This window comes from Clarias gariepinus, chromosome 8, assembly GCF_024256425.1.
Source record: "Clarias gariepinus isolate MV-2021 ecotype Netherlands chromosome 8, CGAR_prim_01v2, whole genome shotgun sequence".
NCBI lineage: Eukaryota > Metazoa > Chordata > Actinopteri > Siluriformes > Clariidae > Clarias > Clarias gariepinus.
In genome coordinates, this window is record NC_071107.1 from 22,577,925 (window position 1) to 22,594,150 (window position 16,226).

The following is a 16,226-nucleotide window of genomic DNA, read 5'->3' on the forward strand; positions in this document are numbered from 1 at the left end:
AAAGAAATGGTAAGATGCAACAAAGCAGCAATATAAGTTGCGTTCAAAAGACATAGAATATATAATAATCAACCAGAAAGACTAAACAGGGTGACACCAACACCAGTTTGTTTGTCTATGTGCGTATGTGTGCTTGAAAGAATAAGAAAAAGTAACATTTCATTTTTGTGCTGCTGTAGACAGGCAGAAGTAAACCAGAGGCCAGATCAGACATGCGGCAGCTCCATTTTTACTCTACAGAGATCTTTGATTGGGTTTTGGCAGATTTCAACAACAAGGCAGTACCTTAAAGACAGAGTCGACTGGACTCTGGGGGGACGGAAGTAGAGTTTGAAGAGTGTCCAGGGTCACATTATTCATCTTAAACATAAATAAACGCATAAAGAACCCATACAAAAATGAAAGACCCGGTTTGTGTGCATGTGCAGTAAAGGTTCGGACAACAAAAGCAGAAATATAAAGAACCTCTCTGAACATGACATACATACTGGGCACATGTAGAAATTAAATAACAGTTAAACAAAGAACCACTGGAGTTAGAAATGTGTGCATATGAATTGTAATTGTGTGAGTGTTTGTGTGTGTAACACAAGTGAATTTCTACATTTTTGCAAACTATATGTAATATGGAGAAGAAAAAAAATAAATAAATGACAAAGGGCATTACATGCTAACGATCACAAAAAGAAAAAAATAAGATGCACGATAATCACATAAAACAAACAGACATTTTATAGCACAGACTGGTTTAACAATATATACACACTTGCAAGCTTACAAACACAAAGACATACTACCGTGTCGATATTGAAGGTAACCCTTGGCCCTGGAGATGCTGCTTCCACTTTAATGTCTGGCAGATCCTCCACATCTCCCAGTCTGGAACTAACATCAGACAGATACGCAAGATTACAATTCACAAAACAAATTTAATGTAATATTAGCTTGACCTGGTGAACATGGATATGTCCATGTTCAGTTAACCAGGTCAAGCTAATATTACATTAAATACGGTTAAGTGTGTGTACCTCTGTCTCTCTATCCTCTTCATGGCTGGTCTCCCGGCAGCTGAGATGCTCTTTGACCTGTTATAACTCGGCTTGTATCCCAAACCCCATTTATCCTTCAGAGACGCTGCCTGAAACAGTGTTTGAAATCGTTTGTTTATTGAGAATGCAGACATAGCTATAATAACAAGCTGTAATAATGACTTAAAATGGAGGGTTTCTCACCCTCATGCTCGATCGGCGGAGTTTTTTGCGCACATCGCGTCGGATATCATTTACTGCAACAGATTCCAACTGCTGGTAGCGCTGGATTTCCTGATTTATTGTACCCTCACTTGCTCCCAGTTTCCTTAGAAAGAAAAAAAACAACAACAAAAAAAAAAAAAAACAGTGTGCTCATTCATACATCAAGGTGACTGATAGGTTTGATTTATTGATTCTGTAAGAGTCTTACTTAAGGTCGTCAATGACTCTGGCTTGCTCATTAAGTTCTCGAATGTCCACCAGGCGCTTAGTGAATTTGCGTCCTCGGGCATCAATGATCTGATTACCCGTTACAGCCTGTCTGCGTGGGTCAATGGACTCCTGGACAAAGAAGGCGATGATCAATATTAGGTCAGTATCAAAAATTTATGCATTTGGGTTTTTTTTTGGCACATGCATGCATAAAGAAAGCAAACCCCAAAATCACAACCCAGAGCAAAACACAATGCTCCTAAGTAAGGTGCATGCTAAAGCTTTTGTCAAGCACTCATCATACCAAAACACTTTAATCGAAACACCAGCACACTCTACACACACTTATTACTAAAAAAAAAAATTCCATTCACACACAATCACACTGAAGCATACCCCTTTGACCCTCTAGGACTGGTGGGAATGGTGTACCAAAACGAGATTGGTCACACATTTGTCAGAATAAGAAGGGTCAGATGTCAGACAAGAGTAAGAAGGTCCAGAAAAAAGTCAAACCTGCCCCTACAGCTCCACTGTCTGGACACCTGCAATAGTGCCCATTCAATTTCACTGGAGAAATAATTGAGCTCAAGTGATTCAATATAAGAAAGACATGTCCAAAATGAAGTTTGTATAAAGAAATCACTTATCCATAATGATCAATCACCATATTTTTGATTATGTTGTTTAGTTTTCAAACAATCTTCCACCCGAGAGCAACGCAGATGCAGGGGATAAAGATGCAGAGTGAGACAGGTCAAAAGAGAGAGGAAGCCAGCCAGCTGAGAACTCTATTGTACATACACAGCCCCATGATAGGGGTCTAGGGTGTCTAGATCTTTGTGCACTGGCAGAAGGAGGTAGTCGAACACTCCTCGACTTGGCACGAGTGATTGAGCTTGCAGTGGAAACATCCCGATACTCAGAAGACGACGAAGGTGAGTGAGGGGACAGCATAGGGTTAAGACCAAGAATGCTGTTCACCAGCCGCTTCCTGAATGAGAGTCTGGGGCTGGCATCCCCATCCACACACTGTAAACAATGGCCACACACACACACAGCTAGACCAAACACACTTCTCACAAACATAAATGCATTCAAACACTTTTTGAAAAGTGCGCACAGAAAACTAAACCACAGACAGAGATTCCCATATCACTATAAACACAGAGGGATAAGAGCACAAAAAAATGGCATCAAATACACTAAATACAACAGTGACATCCACCAGACAGAACCAGCGCTGTTCCTAAAGACTGAATGCACTGACCATGTGGACAGTGGGGGACATGTCATCACTCTCATCCTCGTCTGACAGATCAGCCATGTTTTCTGAGTTCAGATCTGCAATGTCATCTACGTCCTCTTCGCCAGTCAGTGAAGTGAGGGTGATCCCCAAGGCGTTGAGGCGCTTGCCGATATTGGGGTCCATGTGCACATCTATCCCACACATCTTCCACAAAACATTTAGGGTCCAAGTTCCTGCACTGTTGCTCTCTGCATAATGAATAGGTTGCCGTCAGATAAGATTATATGTACACACGGTCAGTAACATGCGAGCACAGACAGACACACACATACTGTATGCCTACCTGCAGAGGCTTGGCCTGTAGTTCGAGAGCAGACTTCATATGTTCCGTCAGGAACAACACCTGCAAACCACAAAGCTTGCTTACACTTGGACTACTCCACTCTCATAGTTTCTGTTTTGTATTCACAATATAAAACATTACTAGATTGCTACTCACAGGCATTCATGACCATATCTCCTCTGATTTCAGGCTTCCAGTCATCCCATGATGTCTCAAAACCCTCAGCAAAACGGATACAGAAGTTCTTGAAGTGTCCTTTACTGACCAAAGAGTCAGACGAGCAAGCCGTGATCAGCGTGCTTTCTATAGTCAGTACCAAGGCTGAGCCAGTGTCAAAATCCAAACTGTGATTTGTCTAGATGAGAGGAGGATAAAAAAAAAAGTAAAAAAATTAAAAAAGCACAGCATGATCGATAATCACTTTCATTCTGGGAACAATTCTTTTATGGAAAAACTGTGTGTCATTTACCTGTGAGCTGCTGGTGATGGGCAGGCAGATGCCCAAGTCATTAACTGTCAGCTGCAGGAAGAGAGTACTGAAGGCCTGGACGCTGGTCTGCTGGATCGCTGGTAGTTTGTCAACTACCTCTTTAGTGGCCATGTGTATGTCTGAGTTTAACGCCAGCCGCTGCTCTTTCCAGTTATCGTATGCTGCCTTATAGTTTAACCAGAACAGCACAGCTGAAACACACAAGAATTAAATGGTCACTAGTAGATCATGTAGAGCATGCATTCAGACAAAAAACAGTTTTTGTGGGCCATCACGTGACCAAAAAAAAAAAAGTTAAAAAAAAAAATCTATTTCCCCATGCTCAATTCAATCGCGGTGCCATTTAATGTAAAAAGTGTCCAATAGAATATTTCGCCCAACTCATTTACCTTTTATTAAATTGCAAGCAACAAATAATAAATATCCATCATACCACCTATGATATGTTTCTGGTAAGCGGTTGAGGCTTTAAACACTGCACAAGACATCGGCTGTTCTGTGTAACTTATTTCATGTAACTTAGTTCTTATGTAACAGAGATCTTTCTGGCTGAAGATCTCGTCACATGGATGCCCCGTGTGTCTCTCCGGGATGCGTCTGGTGTCTGGGGATGGTTCTCTCTACCTAGAAGACGGTTCTGGCCTTGACTGGTGTTGGCAACTGTTTCTCTGGGGACTTGACAGTTCGATAGTTCATGACTGGAACTTCTTACAAGTCTACCTGGGTCTTCAATAACTACCTGGACTCCATATTAACATCAATTAACATTAGCTATTATAGCTGAACTGCCTCCCACCCTACACACTGTATAAATGCAGATCATTTACTGCTTTCTGTTGCACCCAAATGAGGATGGGTTCCCTGTTGAGTCTGGTTCCTCTCAAGGTTTCTTCCTATTACCATCTCAGGGAGTTTTTCCTTGCCACTGTCGCCCTCGGCTTGCTCACCAGGGACAAACTGACCATTTTTGATTCATACAAATTCACATTTCATACAACCTTAAATAATTCTTTTGACTGTGTAAAGCTGCTTTGCGGCAATGAAAATTGCTAAAAGCGCTATACAAATAAAATTGAATTGAATTGAATTGAATTTCTTTACACATTCAACAAGGTCAACAAACATCTGATATTTACCAGCACTAAACAAATAATAGTGAACCCACTGAGTAAAACAATAAATTGCAGGCCATGATGACCCACTGACATTTAAACATTGTAGTTACTTTAGACCAGAAGTGGTAACAAAAAAAAAAAAATAAATAAATAAATCAGAATTCCCTTGCTTATGATGGAATAAATAAGTGGTAGTAGAGGATTTTTAGTTGTGTGCAAATATATGAAATAATCTATAAAATTGATATATTAAGTTAGGCTTACCTCTGTCAAATGCCACTGGTTGGGCAAATACTATTGGCCGATTGAGTGTAATAAGCACAGCCTCTTTGTCAGAGCATCCACTGATCTCCTCCTGCAGAGCATTGCGCAAGCCAATCCGAGTACGGAAATACGCCACCTGATGAAAATCAGACCCTGCCTCCTCATAAACCTAAGACAAAGGGCAAGTAAGAGGGCGCAATTAATGACAAAATTATTAAATTAATCTTTTTAAATATACACATCTAAAATAGTGCGAGTTAAACAGAAAACCTGGTGTTTAACAATTTGTCCAAGTGCAAGATTCAAATCCACTTGACATTTTCCAAACAGCTTTAGGTAGCTGCTTCCTGTGGGTGTGGACTTGCACTGAATACGATTGGACAGTTCCAGTTCAATCAATCCGGTCTCAAAACGCACAGCTCTCATGGAGGGAGTGGTGGCTGTCATCTGGATTCCCTAAAATTAGTCAAATATTACCCGTGTTAAGTGTTAATCCCATCCCATGCTTTTCTGTAGTACATTATGATCATTTTTTCAGCGCAAATTATGTTATTTTAATTTACCAAGCTTTATGATGAATTGAAAAAGGGAATACCGAATTCAACCCCCAACACTGAATATCAGGATCTTCAATGATTAAATGTAAGGTACCTTAAACATTAAGTTAAGGGAATAGAGCAGGATCTTAGGTTTCTCTCCATCAGTAGACAAATCATGTTCATTCCACAAAGGAATGGGCTGTTCAACACCTGCACACACACGCACACACAACCGTGTTTGGCTTTGATTTCAACAGTCAGTAGATCATTATGAGTTTTGATTATATTTGACAATAACATTAGGGTACCTGAGACTTTCTGGATGACCTCATTAACTTCCTTCATGAAGACCCTTTGAAGGAACACCAGGTGATTTAGCAGGTCTGTGGTTAGGCTATGTTCAAATGAGCCAATCTGTCAGATAAAAAAAAAAAAAAAAAATTATATATATGTATATATTTTACTTTCTACTTCTAGGCATGTCGAAATAAGCTTGATAAATACAGTCAAACCTTGGATTGTGAGCATAATTTGTTCTGGAAGCAAGCTGGTATATTAAAAACTTGTATATCAAAGCAAATTTCCCCCATAAGAAATAATAGAAACTCTGATGATTCATTCCACAACCCAGAAAAAAAAAAAATCATATAAAAATAATGAATACAAAATATATAGTAAAAATAAAACAAATTAACCTGCACTTTACCTTTGAAAAGAATCCCGACAAAGCAGTGTTTGTGTGTGAAGACGAGAAGAAAGGAGGAGAGAGGGGCTACCGTGTAAGACGACTTTAAACCATTGGCTTAGTTGTGATCATGTGACGGTCGGCACACAAAGCACATGCGTACTACTCGTATATCAAGCCCTCGTCATTTGTCAAATTAAAAATTATTTTAAAAAATTAGCTGGTCTTGCAAAACTCCTGCAGACCAAGTTACTCGTGATCCAAGGTTCCACTGTAATTCTTTTGATAAATATACTTCATGCACAGTTCACCTCAGCCACACAACGCAAGTAGTTGCCCTGCAGATAACTGCCATGTTTGATGGGCATGTCATCAGGGGCCCAGGCTGTGTCACTGTGGCCCTCATGTTCTTGTATAATGTACTCTCCTGACATGGTGACCTGTGGCAATGTAAGACTGGCTGATGGAGGCACAGAAGACACATCCACTGAAGACACCTTGGACTGGAAACACAGTTTATGGCTGGGAAGCTCAAAGGTGAACCTTGTCTGGGCACCTGCAAACCAAAGCAAACACATTGCTGAGTGAATTTAACATAGTATTTTGTCTACCACTTAACTTTCAACCTGTAACCAACCTGATATGTATAAAAGAAAAGGTAAAAAAAATAAAATAATAATACATCTACACTGAGCTGCAACATGCATTTGCTCATACCAGTCATCCCATGGCTCTTCATTCTGCCCATCTTGTACTCGGCCTTGAGAGAGGGCAGCAGGGCAGCACCAATAGTGATCCCATCCAGCATGGCGCTGAACTTTAGGACAATTGGTTTTTTCTCCAGTCCTTCAGGCAGCTGTGGATACTCATTTGCCTCCACTGGGGTTTGATTAATGCTTGAGGTTTTATCAGATGGCTGTGGTGTGGGCGTGTCTTCCCGATTTGGGGGTGGACTGTAATAAATAAATCCAAGTTAGTAACAGAAGCAGCATTAAAAATAGTATTAAGCAAAAAAGCCTTTATATTGATACACCATCTTAAAACAGACGAATTAGACTAGGGAGTCCAAGATGATGCATAAATACTTCCATGCTGTTCTTAACTCACGGATTAGAAGGCTGGCGGATTAGGTCCGAGATCTGTTTGGAGAGCTGGTGAGAGCTGCGGACCATCATGCTATGTAGCGTTGCAGGGTGTTGTGGGATATTGATCATGATGGCGCCTACTTTAAACACAGCAGCATTATTGGTTTTCAGCCCACGCTGAGCACTGTAGAGAGCCTGAGACTTGGCAATGTTGCACTTCACCACAGTCCTAAAATACAACAAACGCATCAGTAATTAGTGATGTAAAAATATATACATGTTCAGCCGGTGCCTGTATGACTTTTAGATGGATAGATGGATTATTTTAAAAAAGTACAAGTTATTATTCATTTGTCAGCAGGGAACCAACCAGGACGAAGGTAATGAGAAAGGATAAGGGTGAGAACATGGGTATTTTATCAGATAAGGGATGGAAAATAGTCAGTTAGTGATGAAAACAAACTAAAATGTAAATTCCCTCCTTAGTACTCTTTTAGTATATAATGGGTGAGCTCTGTAATAGTTTTAGAAATCAGTATAAACACCAACAAACTATTGTCCAGTGCTGAAAAACAAAGTTACTGGTGTATCAGTACCTGCACTTAACTGCCTGAGTTTCCCAAATATTACCATATATAGAGGATAAAACATTGTAATAAATATATTTTTTAAATAGATAATTAATTATACAGTAAGAGATTAATTATACAGTACTCCCTATTTTAATTTTATGTGTTGGTGTTAAAAAAAAAAATTTGATAGTAGCAGGTCTCGGTATTAGTTAAATATTCAATTTTTTTATTTTTTTTTTATTTTTGTCATACACAGTACGATATGCAGTGAAATGCTTATACGACTGCCCGCGACCTTAAAAATGCAAGCTTATTAATAGGAAATAAATATGTATAAAAATAAATAATAGAAAAGAAATTTAACTAGAATAGAAATATAATAGAAAATAAATAATTAATTTAGCTAAGATACAACCACAAATGAACAACTTCAGGTAAATTTTTCACACTGCAATTATTAATTCACAAAAATGAAGCCAAAAGGAACTGGGAAGTGATTTCACGAACTTCTTTGTATACTAGAATATCCCTAAAAGCAAATATGAGGCCATCTGTCCAAGAGCTAAAGCTAGATCAAAATTGGATCATGCAACAGAACATTGATCTCAAGCACACCAGTAAATCTACATCAGACTGTCTGAAAAATAAAATCATCAAAGGTTTAAAATGGCTTCGTGCTCTCACATCAATCACGGCTCTACAACCAATCAGAAGCGCCTGTGAACTCATGCAAGCAGAAGGAGCAGATAGCAATGTTTTCCGAGTGTGTTACGATTGGCTGGCGTCTTCGGCACTCCCTGACTGGTGGTAGTATCCTTAATGTGGGAGTTCCCTATTAATGGGTGGAAATTGGATAGAACTAAATTAAAAAGAAAATCTAGGGGGGAAAAACTAGAACTATTAGACAAGCTTGTTATAGAAGACTATACAAGATAATAGCATGGGGTTTTTATCTGACACACATGAATTAATAAATGTGTAAAGAAAGTAAAGATGTCATGTATGTTTGCACTGTATGAACAGTCACTGGATGAACAGGAAGGAGACAGAGAGAAACAGAGGAAACCTACAGAAACTCTTGCTTGGCTGTGCTGGTAGGGGAGGTTGGGAAATCCTCCAGTCTGCCAGTGAGAGAGGCAGAAAAACAAGACAAAAAGAACACAACAGAACAGGAAAAAAAAAAAAAAAAAAAAAGACAGAGTGAGTTTCCTCACAGGTAATGTAAGAATAACCAAAATTTTCCCAAGATAAGCAAATCTGAAACATAAATAATAGAAACTGACCTGGTAAAAATAACTAAAAAGACAGGCCAGCAAACCATACACAGTAAAAATACTGCATATTTACATCATAGATCAACATTAGCTTTAAACATAATAGAAAATGTGATTAATTAAAATTATTTCTCAAAATAACTTCACAACAGAAGAGGCAGAAAAGTGAGGTATAACATGTATGCATGCTGATAATCAGTAGAAAAGTAGAAAAAACTAGGAGAAATCAATATTGATTAATATAGATTTAGAGGAGTTTTAAAGGTTCAGAAGTTGTCAGTTATACCAAATGCTTGCAGGTTGGCTAAACTTTTCAAAATTCACAGATTAAACCATATATTAAAAATGAATACTGACTGGATGTCTGGTGTAATTCCTTCCAAAAGCACAATGTTCACACCACCGATATGGGCTGATGCACAGGTTTCTGTCATTTTCTGATGAAGAATATCTACAGAGAGGATAAGATAATTTAAAGTGTGTGTGGAGACATAAAGTAACTTTTTTTTTTTTTGTGCAGTCACTAATTCAATAGTTCAGATGTGTATTTGTGGCCATTACCCTTCATTTTCTCCTTCAGTGTAAAGCTGCCATGTATTTTCTTTAGCTCCGCCTCCATAGTCAATCCTCCGATATCTGCCTCCAAATGTGTACGATTCACCATGCCCACGCCGAACACAATGAGCGTAACATGCTGAGGCTCCGAGCTTACCAAGCTCCTCCTACGGCATGTCCTATTTGGCGGAGACTCTGTCTCTGACTCAACCTGCAACCGACATGAAGGTTCTGCTGGGCTCCTTCCACCATCTGATGGAACAAAAAAAAAAATTTAAAAAGAAAAACACACAATTAGGTTTAGGTTTTTTTTCACTACTTAAAATGGATGTTCAGTAGAGCTAGGTCTTTACTTTTTTAGCAATAGAACTTTTTTTTTTTTTTTTATATAGTCAACAATCTTAAAAATACTAATTAAGGTAATTACTAGGGGTTCTTATAATGAGTAACGCATGTTCAAATAAGAGTATGTGGCAAGGAATCCACATGATTCACTAAAGGCAGGCACATGTCCCTTTATGTGGATTTTTAAGCTATTGTTCTAGTTTAAATATTTGAAAGGATTCACCTGAACTCAGACGTATCAGTGGTTTTCATTACCTGAGAGTGCATTATCCTGGCTCTTTTCCAGGATTCCTGTTGGGTCGGAGATGAGCGAGTAGAAGTTGAGCAGTTTGTACATGTTCTGCCAGCACTCAGCCGACGGTTCACTTTGTTCCGACACTGTAATGGAATCAGAGTCGTCCATCTGAATGGTCATGTGATCAGCGGCGTCACGTGACCCTTTGCGTGAGACTCGGGACGTGCGTCTTTCAGACCTGGCCAGAGAGCTCCGTCCACGAGGCTCTCGGTTTCGGGTCAACGTGTCTGTGGCTGACCCTGAGACGGTCCTTTTGCTCTTTTGTGTAGCAATACGCGCTGCCCCATTCAGACTACCCCGTGAGCTGCGGCTGAAGTCGGAGGAGCGGAAGTGCCCGTGTGGGCGTGTCTTAAAGGCAGGCGTGGGTGAGGCTGAGCCGGCTGTGTAGCGGCTCAGCTTAATGTCTGTCTGTGTGGCTTTGATATTGTTAATCATGGTGCTGAACTGGTGGATTAGGCGCACCAGGGCCATGTCCACGTGTTGCCGGATGGCCTGACATGCCAGTGTAAAGTGACAGTGGACGCTGGCCTGTGGTCGTCGGCTCAGCTCATGAAAGGAAAGTGCACTGGCTGATGAGGCCCATATCGAAGACATGCATTTCTCCAGCACCACTGCATTCAGGCTGAAAGTCTCAATCATCAGGGCTGGTTTAAACTCCAGGGGAGGCAGGTTCACAGTGCCCTGTCTGTGACACCATAAAAAAAATGAAATAAAAAATACACATATAATAAGTTTACTCGTTCCTTTTTTTTTTTTACTATAGCCAAATTTGTTGCCATGATATTTTCTAAATGTTATGGGTTAGTAGAATACATCTGAGAGACTTTGTTGTGCATTTTTCACTCAATTTGATTTAAAATTATGATCGATTTATATTATTTATATATAGGCATAAAAATGCAATAAAAAATAACAAAAATATTAAACAATCAAGCGGTCCTGTGGAATCCACCAATTCAGTATGGCAACAGAGAAAAAACACCTGCAAAATATTTATTGTGTACCTACTCTTCTGCTTTACAAATCAGATATAAATATAAAAATGTCACAACCATTAACTATTTTAAATCTGCACCCATAAAAAAAAAAAAAATCCTGTCTAAAACTTGGATTTGCTTAAATGTCAGTAAAATGTTCTCTCTTTGCAACACATCTGAGTGTGCAGCTTAGATATCATCATTAACCAGAATCCCGAACCACTGTTGAAATTACTTTCAGTAGTCCTACAGTAATACCAGTAGTTTTACCCCATCCACATACCTGCGAGCTCGTTTGTTTTTCCTGAATTTGCTGGTTTCGGAGTCCACAATATCTGCCCTCAAGCACTCCAGAGTACCGCTAAAGGACAGGTGCTCCCCGAAATACATCTTGTAGCTGAATGGAGGAGCATCCTGCGATTGGATCCCAGTATGGCTGAGGAGAGGTTTAAACACAACCTACAACACACACATACAATTTTATTTTCTTAATCTAAAACATAGTGCAAGTAAAAAGATTTAAAAAAAAAAAAAAAAAAAAAAAAAAAAAAAGGAGTGATTAAAGAGACGCGTGATGAGCACATAAACAGTACCTGTGCATCGGCCAGCTGCACAGCCGCAGGGCAGAGGGTGGTCTCGTCTTGCTCAAGCAGGTCATCTTGACTGGTGCTGTGCTGAGAGTGTGTATGCTGGGAGTGTGTGTCCATCGTGTTCTGATCACTTGACAGAACTGTATTAAAGTCTGATGCTGAAGGAATAGTTGGAAGCACACCTACAGAGCAAGAATATATGATTAACCTGTGTGTGCATATAGACACAGATACACACACTGACCTGTCACAACAAACAAATCTCTCACACACATGAATACACACCCCCAGTCTGGAGGCTGTTGTGCTGTGATCGGTTTAACGGAGACTCCTGGACGTTGCCTCCCGATCGATTGCCTACAGCATTAGACATCCAGTTGTAGAAGCTGACAGAGGATGGCTCGGACAGGAGAGGATGCTCGGTCAGCATTTCAGTGCCAAGACTATTCCCTAAGCAACACACACAGTAAATAATAATATATTATTTTATAAAATATTGTTAAAGGGCAGGGCATTGGTGCAGATGCTAGGTTTTGTTGTCTAAAAGTTCTGGATCGCTGAGCTAGAGTGTCAGCAGGTGGATTAGAGAAAACGTATAGATATAAATTTATAAATGTGTGTGGGTGTGTGACAGACAGGTCTTCTATCCTGATCCTCTGGTGAGGAGGTTACTAAAACACATTATAACATACATTTTATTTGACATGTTACACAGAGATATTAAGCTGGTCATACAGTTAGACAATAGTTTTGTACAGCTAAGGAAAAACTAAATTTGTGCCAAGACAAAAACAGTTATATGTGGAAAATCAAATCTAAAGTTGGTGTCCGCTTGAGACAATGAATAAAAATTTTAGATCAAGAATCCTGTTAAGCATGTACAGGTAGTCCCAGAATGTTAATAAGTCTGATTTGTTCTTAAGTCCGACAAAGTGACATATAAGCCTGTGACACAAATATACAACGTCCAACGCTCTCATTTTATCTCAGAGCTGTTTTCCACTGTAATGGACTGTAAACTCTTTTGTTGAGGATTTTCAGAAATTTGGATTATTTTACATCAGGACAGCTTTATAGGACAGTCATTTTCTATCATCGTGCATCATCAACTGTAGCAATTTCTTAACCCCCCCCCAACAAAATTATGCACTCAAGCGTTTAATTATTGGTACTATTTTAATAAACATGTTTAAAGAAAAAGTACCTGTGCGGGTCAGAGAGCTGCTCTTGGCTGCCGCTTGCTCACTATTGCGAGAAGGCGTGGCTTCCAGCAGGTTATGCAGACTGGGGAAGCTTCCTGTCAGGTAGCTAAGTAATGACTCCTTCCGTGGGCTGTGATTGGACTGGAGCCCTGTTCGACTCACGTGAGCCGGCGAATCAGCTGCTGTGTCACCACTTGTGTAGCTCAGGGACTGGTAAGGATGAGAACCCTGAAAACAACAGCACTCTGTTCATTAGACGTCACATCAACAAAGTGTGGATGTCTAATTAAGAAAACTGGGTCGCACATGAGCACATACCTTGATCTTAAGAGCGGACTCACTGTGCGTGTGAGATTTAGACAGCTTTCTCATGATCTCTACTCCACTCACAGGAGCAGAGTTGCCAGTGGGAGCGGGTCGACTACAGGCATTCTCCAAAAGCATTGTATGCTCACTAACTGTACCTGAAAATTGTAATTGTCAATGAATACACACTTCAAATACTACTCATACAAGTAATTACAGTGCTTGTTGTATGTGAATGTTTAAAACACAGGTCCCAAGTCTGGTCCAGGAGCTAAACCTGTCCTGTACTTTTTAGTGTTTTCTTGCCCCCTAAACACCTAACGTTAGGCACCACTTAATTAAAACTGTGTGTTAGTGTGGGGAAATGCAAAAACATGCAGGACATAAGACACTCCAGAGCCAGGGTTGGAAACCTCTGAGCCAACACAGTGGATTTGAGTGTGACTGGCAGCAGGTGGGTTACCTGCGTCAAACTCAAACTCCACACCATCAGCACTGGTGTCGCTCTGAAGGGCTGCTCCATTGTCCACACCCTGACCGAGCTCAGGGTCAACAGATGCAGGTTCTTTGGGTTTGGGCAGCTGATTGGGCCGTAGTAGGCCTACTGCCTTAAATGCCTGGGTTACAACAATAAACTTCATCCACTGACGAGCAAGTGCAACCAAACCTTTTTTCAGTGTGACCAGGGCAGGCAAGCCATCGTTCTAACAAAGAAAGGAAAAGTTTAAATTTACAAGCACGCGCACACGCACCCACACCCAAACACCCTACAGATAATGTCTTACCATAGTGGCCTCCTCTATAACACTGTAGTTGGCTTGCTGAAGGTAACGGTGCAAAATATTACAAAGTAAACATGAAGGATTCTCGTGAAGATAGCGTGCTCTCTTCGTCACACGATTATACTTGCTCCGGAATGGGATGTGAATGCTCTTTTTCTGTTATAATAATCCACAAACATAGAGTTAATCAGTGATACAACTTTTATGTCATATAAAAAGAGCTGAAAATGAGAGTTTTTATTAATTCAAGATTGTGTTTTTAACCTCCAGGGCTTCAGTCATAATGCAGCCCATAACAGCGCACACACGCAACGTAGCCTCCATGTCCAGCTTCTGCAGCGTGGATTTTAGCTGGTCGATAGGCACCAGCCAGGCACCAATGGCAGGGGTTGCTGTGCTTAACAAGTTCAGCTGCCTACAACGATTTAAAAATGAGTTTTAATAAGTTTCAAGTAAACTTGACCATCTAATTTCGTTCAACTGTGTCAGTGATAATATAGCTTTTATTTTATACATTAGTTTTTGTATTAACTTAATTTTTAAGTCTGTTATTTAGTTGTGTGCCATGCCAGTTTTCAAATTTAGGTTAATTTTATATATAAATATATATACCTGGACATGGCATTTGGCATTTGAGAACGGATATTTGTTGGAGCTGCAAAACTGAACCAAATTTCCTTTATAGTCAGCTTCATACTGCTTGAGTCAGGAGGAGGTGGCAGTAATGGAAGATCCTTCTTCAGGTCATCGGATTCCACCCCTTCATCCTGAACAGACCAGAATTCACAAATATTAAAGGAAAGGTCAAATCAAGTCAGGTTAACAATAATTTTTAAAATAATTATGATATTGAAGTACCTGCTCATCAGAGTCAGAGTTATTGTTTGGCTCAGAGGCAGGACTGTGAGTATCATTTGGCAGGTTATCATCAGACACATCAGTGCTGTATCCACTTCCTGTCTGAGAGCCACTAGAGCCATTAGATTTATTAACGCCCCCCTTAACACCTGTGTCGGCTCCACCCATCACACCGAATGCACTGTAGAGAACTGCCCCTGACTGGCGGCCCCCTAAGGAGAGGGGAAAAAAACAGTCAATGGAACTAAACATTTTTAACATCTTAACTTTATCATGAAGAACAATAAACATTTTTTTAAAAACTCAGAATTAATACAGTACCTTTTACAGTAAGGTTCTCAATCCCGCACTCAAACATAATCCAACCCCATTTTTCAGGACTCGTCCCAGAGCGAGTAGGGTCGGAAGTGTGATCTTGGGAATGATCAGTGCTGATTGATGGTTCAGTCTCATCCACTAAAGCAAAGTCATCTGTCTCCTCTAAGCTGAAGAGCACCTTGGACTTCTCAAAGGGAATGGCAGTTATAGCACTGGAACCCAGATCTGCAACGAGCCCCACACAAATACACAAAATCTGTTAATTCATGTTTTAAAAGACTTTTCAAAAGATTAAATGCAAATAAGAAAGTATATGACCTAATGAGTCAAGGCCACGCAGTTGGCTGTGTATTCGGTGAACGTTAAGTCTGGCTGCTATCTCTTTGCCTTTCTCCACCCCTGCATTCGAGCGTAGAGAGCCACTGGATTGGGGCGCCATCTTAGAGGCTGATGAGAACTTCTCCATCATTGCAGATGATTTCTCAGTGTCTTCCACTATTCCCCTGCATGCCACAATCATTAAACAAACATTTTTATCTACACAGAGATCAAAACTACTTCATTTAAAATAAAATAAAATAACAATAATAATTTACAATTATCATAATAATCATATTAAAAATCAGGGAATTTCCTCAAGGGAGGAAAGTGTGAATTACTTCACGTTTTTAAGGTTACCTGTTCATTCGAAGCTGGGTGGCAATTCTGTCAAAGCAGAGGGCCACGAGAGAGACATGTGTCATGCTCTTACTATCACGCTCTTCTACTGATGCCTGTAGCACGCACAGATTCACCTGGAAATACACAAACACGCATTCAATAATGTCAATCAAAGTCAGTACACAGTGGGGAAAGGAATAATTTGATACCCTGTGGATTTTGTAAGTCTGCCCACTTACAAAGAAATGAAAGGCCTTTA

General features: G+C 40.0%; 1 protein-coding gene across 11 annotated transcripts in view; it reads right to left on the reverse strand.

The window, feature by feature from the left end:
- The window catches only part of kiaa1109 (KIAA1109 ortholog), a 49,746-nt gene that overhangs the window by 18,850 nt on the left and 14,670 nt on the right, over window positions 1-16,226 (reverse strand). For 4 of the 11 annotated variants that reach the window (XM_053502760.1, XM_053502759.1, XM_053502755.1 and 1 more), the window contains exons 33-66: window positions 15,986-16,101; window positions 15,626-15,810; window positions 15,311-15,532; window positions 14,990-15,201; window positions 14,744-14,898; window positions 14,396-14,546; window positions 14,135-14,287; window positions 13,813-14,053; window positions 13,362-13,507; window positions 13,046-13,271; window positions 12,127-12,291; window positions 11,845-12,023; window positions 11,535-11,710; window positions 10,235-10,959; window positions 9,641-9,886; window positions 9,437-9,530; window positions 8,876-8,926; window positions 7,256-7,462; window positions 6,866-7,101; window positions 6,460-6,704; window positions 5,772-5,877; window positions 5,576-5,673; window positions 5,195-5,380; window positions 4,925-5,093; window positions 3,525-3,736; window positions 3,212-3,410; window positions 3,056-3,115; window positions 2,734-2,960; window positions 2,268-2,495; window positions 1,462-1,592; window positions 1,233-1,356; window positions 1,029-1,138; window positions 798-885; window positions 286-360 (exon numbers count right to left, since the gene is read on the reverse strand). In XM_053502760.1, the coding sequence (XP_053358735.1) occupies window positions 286-360; window positions 798-885; window positions 1,029-1,138; window positions 1,233-1,356; window positions 1,462-1,592; window positions 2,268-2,495; window positions 2,734-2,960; window positions 3,056-3,115; window positions 3,212-3,410; window positions 3,525-3,736; window positions 4,925-5,093; window positions 5,195-5,380; window positions 5,576-5,673; window positions 5,772-5,877; window positions 6,460-6,704; window positions 6,866-7,101; window positions 7,256-7,462; window positions 8,876-8,926; window positions 9,437-9,530; window positions 9,641-9,886; window positions 10,235-10,959; window positions 11,535-11,710; window positions 11,845-12,023; window positions 12,127-12,291; window positions 13,046-13,271; window positions 13,362-13,507; window positions 13,813-14,053; window positions 14,135-14,287; window positions 14,396-14,546; window positions 14,744-14,898; window positions 14,990-15,201; window positions 15,311-15,532; window positions 15,626-15,810; window positions 15,986-16,101 (6,144 nt within the window). The remainder of the gene's footprint in view (window positions 1-285; window positions 361-797; window positions 886-1,028; window positions 1,139-1,232; window positions 1,357-1,461; window positions 1,593-2,267; window positions 2,496-2,733; window positions 2,961-3,055; window positions 3,116-3,211; window positions 3,411-3,524; window positions 3,737-4,924; window positions 5,094-5,194; window positions 5,381-5,575; window positions 5,674-5,771; window positions 5,878-6,459; window positions 6,705-6,865; window positions 7,102-7,255; window positions 7,463-8,875; window positions 8,927-9,436; window positions 9,531-9,640; window positions 9,887-10,234; window positions 10,960-11,534; window positions 11,711-11,844; window positions 12,024-12,126; window positions 12,292-13,045; window positions 13,272-13,361; window positions 13,508-13,812; window positions 14,054-14,134; window positions 14,288-14,395; window positions 14,547-14,743; window positions 14,899-14,989; window positions 15,202-15,310; window positions 15,533-15,625; window positions 15,811-15,985; window positions 16,102-16,226) is intronic. The other 7 variants (XM_053502761.1, XM_053502757.1, XM_053502762.1 and 4 more) reach the window with 5 other exon arrangements.